We start from the raw sequence: 12,092 nt of genomic DNA, 5'->3' as shown, positions 1-12,092 counted from the left end.
TTTGAGGGCGTAGAAGCTGTGATGTGTTCAGACAATCTCTTTTTCAATGTACGAGTAGTGCAGCCTATGTAGTACAAATCACATACCACATACATTGCTATGTAGACAATGTGTGTTGTATTGCAGTTAATATAATTTCTTATGCATTTTTTTGCCCGAGATTTTATCCTGAAAAAAATCAGTCCTATGAATATACCTACATGAGCTGCACCTATTTGCACCACATCAGAAAGAGCCCCTATATTTTAACCAAGTGGGTTCCTGTTTTGTGCTACAAAAGGTACTGGGTGACAAAAAACTGATCAGATACTTAGATTTTTTTGGGACACAACAGAGGCCTTCAGACAAAATCTTAGATAAAATAGGATCTTGATGTAGTATTGGAGAGAATTTACAAAATAGGTCTAGAGTCACATCCAAATTTGAAGTCATAGAATCACGATTTTCAATTGTAAACCGGAGGTTCATGTTGTTCCCATTCATATAACTAATAAATTCAGCGAAGGTGGCACCAGGAGACACAGAGACAGACCCGTCCCAAATAAGGATCAAGTAGTCTATGTATCTCCCGTACCACCTCATACAAGACAAAAAGTAGTAATAAAGGCTATGTACTAAGTGCAAGGGCTGACAAGAATGAGAATGAGGCACTTGGATAAAACTTGGAAGACACTTAGAGAAGGGCCTCTGAATATTTTTTTTTAAAAGTTTCAAAATGCTCTTAATGACTCTCAAAGTGGGAAAGGATATGCAGACAACGAAAGACCTAGCTAAAATGAGCAGAAGAAATGACAATACAGGCAGCAACAGACGTACAGGAGACACTATGATTCCATTTTTGGATCAATTTTGAAAACACTCTTCATTCATTACTCTCAAAGTGGCAATGTCTCTGCGCAGGTGTGACATTTTGCCCAGCTGCCTGGATGGTGCCAGAGGTATAATCTACGTCAGTCATCAAAGGAGGATAGCAATCAGCACCAAAAGGATGGACAGGAGCTGCAGTCTAGGATACCCATCGGACCAGACCTAAGGATTTCCATACAGGGTAGGAGATTTTAGAAAGTTATTTTTAGGATGTTCAGGGGACAACATGCACCTTTATAGCACAGGCACTGGTAAAGGTGCTAGTTTTGGTTTAGAACTCAAATATCTGGTGACAGGTTCCCTTTAATTCATCCTCTGTACCTTGCCATATTACCAAAATATCATCTATAAATCTGGACCAGAGGAGAACTTTCTCAATAAGGGGCACTGGAATTGTCAAAAATATCTCTCTTTCTCATTGTCTCAAAAACAGATTAGCATATGAGGGTGGAAAAGCTGACCCCATCGCCGTTCCCTGTACAGAATGTCTTTAAAAATAAAGAAATTGTGAGTGAGAGTAAGGCGGGCTTTGCACACTACGACATCACAGGTGCGATGTCGGTGGGGTCAAATTGAAAATGACGTACTTCCGGCATCGCATGCGACATCGTAGTGTGTAAAGGCTCGATGATACGATTAATGAGCGCAAAAGCGTCGTAATCGTATTATCGGTGCAGCGTCGGCGTAATCCATAATTACGCTGACGTGACGGTCCGATGTTGTTCCTCGCTCCTGTGGTAGCACACATGTTGCTGTGTGTGAAGCCGCAGGAGTGAGGAACATCTCCTACCGGCGTCACCGCGGCTTCCGTAGAATATGCGGACGGAAGGAGGTGGGCGGGATGTTTACATCCCACTCATCTCCGCCCCTCCGCTCCGATTGGCCGCCTGCCGTGTGACGTCGCAGTGACGCCGCACGACCCGCCCCCTTAATAAGGAGGCGGGTCGCCGGCCAGAGCGACGGTTGCAGGGCAGGTGAGTGCATGTGAAGCCAGCGTAGCGATAATTTTCGCTATTCTAGCTTTCACAAGATATTGTACCTGCGACGGGGGTGGGGACTAGCGCGTGCGACATCGCAGCATCGGCTTGCGATGTCGCAACGTGCAAAGCCCGCCTAAGTTCAAGGAGTTCAAGAAGGAAATTGACCAAAATAGGTTTCAAGATTAGTCATTGACAAAAATGTTCTGACTGCATCAATGCTATCACTGTGTCAGAGATTCAACATCGGGAGTCACAAACCACATCACTTCTTCCATATAAATATTGTGTACTTTACTGAGAATGTCCCCTGTATTCCTAAGGTATGAAGGCAAAGTTTTTAACAGAGGTTTAAAGTACTGAACCAAGTACTTACATGTTGTTTCACAAAGACTGCCATTACTGGAAACAATTGGCCGGCCAAGTGGATTGGAAACATTCTTGTGCACTTTAGGGAGGAGGTAAAAGCAAGCAGTTCGGGGAGATTCTGGAACCACACCAGCTTTCCCATCTTTGGTAATAATTCCCCATTGTAAGGCTTCATTCACAACTGTTCTTAGTTGGTTCTGGAATGGAATTGTGGGATTAAATGTTAATCTTTTGTAGCAATTGGCTTTTTCTCAGTTGCCGAAAGCCTCTCTCTCATATAATTCAACTGTCCGTGTAATGACATTCCCGTCCTTGTCCGTGTGTTTGATCACTACCCCTTTAAGACATTTAAGTTCTTGTAATGCACGTCTCTGATCATGGGATAAATTATTGTTAAGAATACCACTTGGTATTTTGCAGAACAAGGGAAATTTTTTTCCCATTAAGGGATTACAGCCTTATCTTCTATTGTTATGTTCTCTCTTTCTTCATTCAATTCTTCCAACGTCTTTATAGGTTTTAGTTCCTATTCAGTCGATTAGTCCCCAGCGGTGGACTTCTCATGAAGTTTCTTAAGATTGAAGCAATTTTCGTGCGAATAACTGAAGGTCTTTCGTAGCTGTGAAGTAATCAAAAGATGAAACAGGTACATAGCTGAGACCCAAACTAAGGGTATCAATTTGCACTTCAGTCAAACAAATATTTGATAAATTAAATGGGTGGTTCACTACTCTGCAGTAGTGATCACATCCCTGTAAAACTGATAGGGGAGGTTTTCTCCAAAATACCTTAATGAGCAAATTCTGCCTGTGAGCAACGCTTTGGCGATCCACTCATCCCCATAAAATGACCCCCCACCGCGTTCCGTGACCTGTGGGATCCAGTGATGATAGGGCAACTTCCAGTTGACCTGACATTACTGCGACCTGCCCCAGTCTCCCTCAGTGTCTGGGCTGTGGGTGTTGATTCGCCGCTCATCACAGCCCAGCGTCAGAGCCCAGCATCTTGCGTGCACTCTGCTTCACTGCAGAGCAACGCAAGCAGGAAGAAGCGATGCTGGGCTGTGATGAGCGGTGAAACGCCGCTCACAGCCCAGTCCCTCAGGAAGACTGGGACACGCCGCAGTGATGTAAGGTCAACCGGAAGTTGACGTGACATCACCGGATCCCAGAGATCATGGAGCCTGGGGGTTCACTGCATGGGGATGAGTGGACCGCAATAGCGCCACTCACAGGCAGAATTCGCTGATCAAGGTAGTTAGAAAAAGCCTTCCCTATCAGTTTTACAGAGAAGTGGCCGCTATTGCAGAGTAGTGAACCACCTCTTTAAGGACCTATAACTTGGCTGATTGAGGGGACCCTCTTTTTTTTCTCATTGTTTCGAAAATTATTTTCAAACTTCCTTTTACCCCCTCTTAAGGGGAAACGTTTACCACCCAAGTTGTGAGTCGTAGTGATCCTCTGTTGAAGAAGGATGATAGGGATGAAGACTTATTTAATGTTTAGTTTTGAGTCTGCCCAGGTAGCCAGCTATATACAGCATTTTTTTTTAAAGTCTTGTAGATCCCGTTCTAATTTTTTTGTCTTTGTTTCTTGTATTTCCTTCTCTCAGGTCACAAATTGTCTGTCGATCTCATTTGTACCCACTTCACCCCCAAGCCTATTTTCATACTTTGTGACTGGACAACTTTCTTCAATTCTGACCAGTGTCACTTTATGAGGTTATAACTCTGGAAAGTTTCAACGGATCCCGGTGATTCTGAGACTGTTTTTTCATGACATATAGTGATGGGCGAATAGTAACTATTTGCGTTCAGATTATTTGTAATGAATCCAAAAGTGTTATTCCGGTATTCATCACGAATGACGAACCTAATGCAAGTCAATGGGGAACCCGAGCATTTTTCTTGACATGAAGAATACTGGAATAGTACTTGGCATTCGGAAAGCATAATCCAAACAAGAACAGTTACGGTACTATTCACTCATCACTAGAGACATATTGTACTTCATGTCAGTGGTAAATTTAGGATGATATTTTTTGCATTTATTTGTGAAAATATCAGCAATTTGACAAAAATGTTGAAAATGTTGCCATTTTTAAACTTTAAATTTTATGGCCTTAAACCAGAGAGTTATGTCACACAAAATAGTTAATAAATAACATTTCCAACATGTCTACTTTACATAAGCACAATTTTAAACATTTTTTATGTTAGTTAGAAAGATTGAAAATTTATCAGCAATTTCTCATTTTTCCAACTAAATTTACAATTTTTTTATGGACTATATCAAATTTGAAGTAACTTTGAAAGGCCTAAATGACAGAAAATACCTAAAAGTGACACCATTCTAAAAACTGCATACGTCAAACTGTTCAAAACCACATCCAAGAAGTTTATTAGCCCATTAGGTGCTTCACAGGAACAAAAGCAATGTGGAAGGAAAAAAAATGGAAATTTTACTTTTTTCTTTAAAAATGTTATTTTAGCCCCAAATTTTGCATTTTCACAAGAGTAACAGGAGAAAATGAACACCAAATTTTGTTGCGCAATTTCTCCTGAGTACACTGACACCCCATATGTGGTAGAAAACTACTGCTTACGCACACGACAAGGCTGGTAAGAGAAATTTGACATTTGATTTTTCACACTTGAAATTAGCTGCATGTTGCAATTGGAGAGCCCTTAGTGTGCCTAAACAGTGGCAACCCCCCACAAGTGACCCAACTTTGGAAACTGACCTCTCAAGAAACTTACCTACATGTGGGGTGAGCATCATAAATCTCCAGGAGGTGCTATATAGAATTTTAGAATGTTGAACTGTCACAAAACAACAAACATGTTCTTTTAGCTTCAATTTTTTATTTTCACAAGGGTACGAGAAAAAAATTACATGTATAATATAATTTGTTTTGTAATTTTTCCTGATTAGGCCAATACCTTATATTTGGTGGAAAATGACTGTTTTGGTCCATGATAGGGCTTGGAAGAGTTGGAGCGCCATTTGATTTTTCAAACGAAAAATTGTCTGGAATCATTAGCAGACGTCAAGTCGTATTTTGAGAGCCCTTGATGTCATTAAACAGTGCAAACTCCCCAAGTGGCCCCATTTTAGAAACTAGAACCCTCAATGAACTTATGTGTTGAACATCTTGAACCCCAAGGAGCTTCACATAACTTTACATTGAACAGTGTAAATGAAACAAATTGGTTTTTTTCCTACAAAAATGTTGCTTAAGCCCCAAAATATTTCATTTTCTCAAGGGTAATAAGAAAAAATGGACCCCAAAACTTGTTGTGAAATTTATCCTGAGTACGCCGATACCCCATATGTGGTGGAAAACTACTGTTTGGACAAATTGCCGAGCTCCAAAATTACACAGTGACTTTTTAGTGCAGACTTTGATGGAATGGTCTGCAGGCATCTTGATGCATTTGCAGAGCCCTTGAGGTGCCAAAATAGTAGCAAGCTCGCACAAGTGACCCTATATTGAAATTGATCAAGTGTTTTCCTAGTATGGGAATTTTATAATGTAGGGGCATATGTAATTTGTGTAGAATACATCAGGCTGGCATATCTAAGTTGTCTAGAGTGTATCGGGTTGGAATATATAAGTTGTGTAGAGTACATCAGGTTGACATCTGTGAGTTGTGTGGAGTATGTCAAATTGGTATATGTTAGTTGTGTAGAGTACGTCAGATTAGCAGATGTGAGTTGTGTGGAGTACGTCAGATTGGCATATGTGAGTTGTGTAGAAATAAATTGAATAGTCTATGGTACACTTTGAAACATTGTTTTATGCAAAGGCCAGGTTTGATGGTGCAGGTGTCGCATTACCAAGTGGTGTATTTTCTTATTCCTCTTTTGTAGCACACTCTGCACTTTTTTGTGACCTTCCTTTCCTTCTGTTTGAGGGCCCTCACCTGGGAAATGTTACCCTGGTACAACATGAGCACCTCCAATTCCATAGGTAGCTCCTTCCTGACTTCCAAATATTAGGGCTTTAATCACTACCTCCTGAAACTGAAGGAAGGTGCTGGTACGGCCTGCACATTGTGGTAGCATGTAAGCGTTGTACAGTGTCATCTGTATAGCTTCTTGTACCACACTTTAGCTTTTCGCATTGATACTGTAGGGCTGCAGGACTTCTTCAGAAACATAAATCCCCAAAGTTTTTATTGTACCCCAGGAACCTTCTGGTTTGTGGACCTGTGTAGAGGTACCTCGTACAGCAGTGGGGGTGCTGCCATCACCATGGATTGTGGTGAATAAAAGGACATCCCTCTTCTCCTTGACCACAAGCATGTTTTCGTTACATTAGGCTCTATTCTCTCTCTTTCTGAGCAGCTGCTCAATTAGCATCCTAGGGAGTGCTCTCTGGTTTTTGCACAATGAACCGCAATCTGCGGTAGCTCTGGCAGAGTGGGATTTGAACAGTGGGATTCTGGTGTAAAAGTTATCTACATAGAGGTGATAACTCTTATCCAGCAGTGGGTGCACCTAACGCCACACAATTTTTCCCACTCCCTTTTCCCACTCTGGACAGGGGGCATTTTGGGGGGGTTGAATCCGGGTGTCCTTTCCTTCATAAACCTCAGATCTGTGGGTGTAGGCTGAGGCATTCTCGCACACTTTGTAGAGTTTAATTCCATACTTGCCCTCTTAATGGGTATTGCAGGAATTTGAGCCTCACCTTGAAGTGGGTTAGGGACTCATCTATTTAGATTTCCTTTTTGGGAATATACACTTCAAAAAATATATTGCTGAAGTGCTTGATGACTGTAACTTTGAAAAGTCGGTCAAAGTTGGGTCATCTTTGGTGGACAATGTGCATTAATGTTGTAATGTAAAAATTTGTGAGTGGGCTCAAAGTGTGTCTGGGGCATAGCCATGCAAAATACTGGAGTGTTAGATAAAACATCAACACTCCAATATTGCCAAAGTTCTGGTTTCTTCACCATGTGAAGAACAAGGCCCCAAAACTTAATTTCCACTGCAACTATGGGAGTCTAGTTAGCAAATAAGGAAGTGGGGTTTTGGGCAAGAAATTGTTGGGCGCACAAATTTGTTTGGCCCACCATAAAATGTATTAAATCCTAAGAGAAATATACTGAAAAAAGTCTATTTCTGTGGGGCCGGCAGTGTCAAATTGGATTCCTGACTGGGCCACAAAATTAGAAGTCTGGGGCTCATAATATTGGGGGTGCGGTCCAAAATAGGTGGTGGATTGGGGGTCTCTAACGCTGGGCTCTTTTGATGTCCTGGGGGTTCTATATGAGGATTCGGTATGACTGGAGGAAGAGGCTGAGTAGGAGGCATAAAGGACGGTGGGATGCAATCTCTCACTATCAGTGTTGGAGGCAAGGACGGCGTATGGCTCCTAGGCTGAATACCATATTCCAGATGAGCAGGACATTTTATTTTTTTATGGGTGTGTGTGTAAAATAACGACATTTTATTCAGGTGTGTGTGTTTGGTGTTTTATTTATTAGAATATAAGAAAGAGAAAAAAAAGAATTGAAGAAAATATTCTAGAAAGTAAAAGATAAAAGCAAAATATAAAAGGACAATATGACAATTCTGTAAAATAAAAACTAAACGGACGATAGTGAAAAAAATTACTGAGCAACTGCAACTAAACTATACTAAACTAAACTATACTAACCGGAATTTTATGCAGTAGAAAAAACTACTATGTGAACAAGATTTTTCCACTGCAAATTTGAAACTACAATTACTAAATGGAAAATTACTGAGCACCAGCAACTATCTGACGCTACTCCTGCCTTAATTCAATAAAAAATACAGTAGTAGACGGCAATTACTATAGTATATTTTTACTACCCCTAATATAGACCTATCAACTATTTTACATTAACCCTGGGTATATTCTGTAAAATATACGATAGTTGACAGTGATTGCTACAGTATAGTTTTACTGTCCCTAATTTAACCTATCAACTAATCTAAATTATTTTTATTTGATTCTAATTTTACTTTAAAAAACACAAAAAAACAGCTGATCAGTGATGTGTGTCACCAATCAGTCGCTCAGTTGCAGGAAGCATGAATGGGTGTGGTACAAAACAGGGGGAGACCGGAACAGGAAAAAAAAGGTTCTAAGCCAAAAGCAAGCTTGGATGCCGATCAGTGTTGTGCGTCACTGATCAGTGGCTGCTAGAAGAGCCGTGCACTCGACATGCATCTGGTGTAGCATTTGAATTTACTTTCTGGAGACCTGGAGACTTGCCATATTATAAATCATGTATTAACATGAAGTGCTGTTTTTAAGACATTGTCATTAAAGGTTGGATTTTATATAAAAAGACTGAAGCTGGATCATTCATCTCCTCAGTTGGGGTCTGTAACAGAGGGGTTGCTGAGACCCTCAGGATCTTGATCTAAAAGCTAAGCCATAAAACGAGGAATTCAATTTTCACCAAAAAATTCTTCCCTACCTTTGGGTCTTGTGTTTAGTTGCTAGAACAATGCATGAGGACAAGCTCAGTTACTGATTCACAGCTGAAAAATGTTTGTCTGTTTTTCATATAAATTACAATCTTCGGTAAATTAACTTTTATAAATACACAACTAGAGCCGCGGCATTAACATTGTCGATTTAATTATCTTGGATAGAAGGGAGAACTTGATTTATTGGCAAAAGTAAACAAGAAAATATTGTGCGGCCAACCTTCTACAAAATGTTACTATTTAATAGGTAACACCTATGAAGTTCCACCATTACAAGGTAAACACAACACAGCCTCTCACAGATAGCATTTTACTTCATTAGTCAGTGATTTCCTTCCGAAATCTAACATATTGCTCTTCTCACCACCAGACAGTGATAAGAGTGACAACGATCAGTAACAGTAATGAAACATTGCACTTCCTGTACTGCTCTCGGAAACCTTTGGCAACATGGTACAAAGGCTAAAAGCATAAACTCATTTTCCATACTGATTGAAAGGAACTCGCATCAGTAGAGGGATTCTCGACTCAAGAAGAAGGATGTCGGGAATCTTCTGGCTCCTCTGTACATTGGCCCTTATTGGTCCCTCAACCCAAGATGTGACAAGTGATGCCCAGAAATTTTTAGAAGACTATCAAAAAAATGGAGAACCCCTGTATCATCAAAGTGCTCTGGCCCAATGGGAGTACAACACCAATATCACAGATGAGAATGCCCAGAATATGGTATGTAAATATCTGTGTAACGTCCAAGTAGTGATTGTACTTTATCTATACGTAACTATTTTGCAATATTTATACAGTTTATGTTGTGTGATGCATGCATTAAGATTTTTATAAACTGTGTGATCAGCTTCAGTGGTTATTCCTATAATAGCACGTTCTACCCATAGAATTAGAGATATCTTATTGATTGCTGGGGATCTGACCAGTTGAACCTTCAGTGATCCCACGAATAGGCATCTAGAGCTCCATCGGGCAGCACTGTGGGTTCTGGAATCAAATCCCACCATGGACGACATCTGCAAGGACTTTGTATGTTCTCCACTAGAGATGAGTGAACCTGAGGTTCGGTGTTCGGTGTTCTTACCAAACACAGATTTTACAAGAAAAATAAAGTTTGGATTTGAAATTCGGGTGCTTTACCTTGCAGTGTTTGAATGGCTCACACTGGGGGTAACAACAGCATGATCGTATGTAGTGTGCACCAAACAAAAAAAATGGCAAAACTCTGTCCACCTGCCCCTGGAAGTGCTCTGTTTCTGGCTAGCTGCATGTGGGCAGAGACTCGAACTGCCCAATTAGTGTCACATGGTGTTTAGCTCTAAACTTGGCAAGTGTCATGGCGTCTTCTGACCCTGTTCCCACTGCAGAGTCTGACACTCTAACTATGCCTCTGTAGTGCCCCACGGGGCAGGTGGTTATCCTACTCGTTGCCAGGCCATTAAGGGTTGGGTCAGGCGATGTCACCGGTGGCCTTGCCCAGTTCTGTTGACCTGAGGCGTACAGTAAAAGAAAGGGAAGCAGTGTGTTTGGGAAAGTTAAAGCTTGTTGTGACACCACCTGTGGTATGCGGCCAGGGAGTAGCTGCCGCTGCAGAATTCCTCACCGGGGCAGGTGTTATGGCAGCTGGGATGGTGTCGCTCCCCACAAGCGGAGTGGGCCCCGGGTGGATAACAGAGGGAGAGGTTGTGGCCATCGGTGCCAAAGCGTTGGGCAGCAATGCCGGTAAGGACAAGCCAACACAGTCTTTGCAGGTACAAGGTGTCTTTTACTCATAACTTCAGTTGCCAGCCCATTCGTTCCAGTGAACGCCTTTATGGGCTCCAGGTGATCCCGGATCCACGGAAGGTAAGAACCAGTGTGGTAGTCTGTGGGCCCTTCCTTGCTGCGCTTTGTAGTGTGGGTCTCTTTGGCTTGAAGCACTTAGAGTCCCTTCCGTACCAGGTAGAGTAGTGTTCCCTATGCCAGTAGTGTGGATAACCTTGAGTCTGACTGTGATCTAGGCCCTGGAATCCTAGGTGCCACTTGGCTCTGGAAACTTGTGTGGTCAGAGGGGCATGAAACCCCTCCGTCCGGCAGAGTCTCATGGAATTGCACTACCCTAGGGTGCTGCACTCTGAACGGCGCTGGCCCCAATAGAACTGACACGGTATCTCCACAGCGACCGTTAAACTCCTATGTCCCACAGGAGCTACCTTAAACTATGTCTGCTCATGCACTCTCCTGCTGGAGAACTCTCTATCTATTGCTGTATGTGGATCTTTACTCCCCCTGTTGGCTGCTCCCCCCTCCACCCAAGTCCTAAGCTAGTGGGGCCCCTGTTGTGGTGACATCCTGTAAATGCCACACTGTAGGCAACCCCTTTGGTACCCGACCCTATCCCAGTCCCCAGTGGGGAAGGGGTAACCCTTGTGTGTTTGTGGTTGTGTATGGTAGAACCGGCACTGACCTTCCCTAAATCCATGATCAGTACTACACCCCACTTTGAGTGCAGTACCCTGTGGCGACCAGAGCCTCAGGGGTGCCACACCTCCTTTGGTGATTCTGAGTTACACAGACAGGCTCAGGTGTTTCACCAGCTGTGTTATCATTAGTGATCGGGCTTGGAGGAGTTCATTTCTGCTAGCCTGCTGGTTACCTCTTGGATCACATGTTATAGGAGACCTATCACAGTCACGTCACAGCTTTTTAAGATGGAGGAGCCTGTCTTCCCATGCCGACTATAGCTTTGGTTACACCGGTCCGAGTGCTGTTGTATCTCAGTCCTGCTGGTGATTGTATTGCTTTGTGCTTGGAGTTGTTGTGGAGTTCTCTTGTCTTGTTGTTTCTTCCCTTCTCTTATTCTCCTCCTTTTCAATTGTTGTCTAATACCTCTGTGTGAGCATTCTGTGTGATCGAGTTTTGGTTTGTCCTGTTTACCCTATCTCTGAGATCTACCACTCCTGTCCTGGCCTTCCCCTGGGGTGAGGGAGAGGGGGTATTAGATCAGGGCTGTTAAGGAGCAGGGCAAGGAAGAGGTCCCAAACATCATCACTATTAGGCCGGAGTTACACTTGCGAGAGACTCGCGCGAGTCTTGCAGCGCATCACCCGTCATGGCCGCACACTCTCTGGACAGGAGTGTATCAGCTGCATAGAAATACATACAGCCAATCCACTCCTGTCAGGAGAGTGCGTGGCCATGCCGGGTGATATGATACGAGACTCACGCGAGTCTCTCGCAAGTGTGACTCCAGCCTTAGACTTATCTTTGGGATCCAGGATCATCTAGGACCCCCCTAGTCTGAGGGGAAGTTTAGGAGGCCCGCTCCCTGATTATCCAACCCCGCCCTGTGATAATCAGTGAATTTCATTGGGGTTCAGGTCCCAAACCGAACTTAATTTTAAAGTTCGTCTGACCCCGC

General features: G+C 42.8%; 1 protein-coding gene across 1 annotated transcript in view; it reads left to right on the top strand.

Annotated features, from left to right (window-relative positions):
- The first annotated feature begins 9,050 nt into the window (after positions 1 to 9,050).
- ACE2 (angiotensin converting enzyme 2) overlaps positions 9,051 to 12,092 on the top strand; it is a 159,004-nt gene continuing 155,962 nt past the window's right edge. Inside the window, exon 1 of the mRNA XM_075335159.1 lies at positions 9,051 to 9,412. Coding sequence (XP_075191274.1) covers positions 9,227 to 9,412 — 186 coding nt within the window. The 5' untranslated portion in view covers positions 9,051 to 9,226. The remainder of the gene's footprint in view (positions 9,413 to 12,092) is intronic.

This window comes from Anomaloglossus baeobatrachus, chromosome 2 (genome assembly GCF_048569485.1).
Source record: "Anomaloglossus baeobatrachus isolate aAnoBae1 chromosome 2, aAnoBae1.hap1, whole genome shotgun sequence".
Taxonomy (NCBI): Eukaryota; Metazoa; Chordata; class Amphibia; order Anura; family Aromobatidae; genus Anomaloglossus; species Anomaloglossus baeobatrachus.
This window is presented reverse-complemented; position numbering and strand designations above follow the sequence as displayed.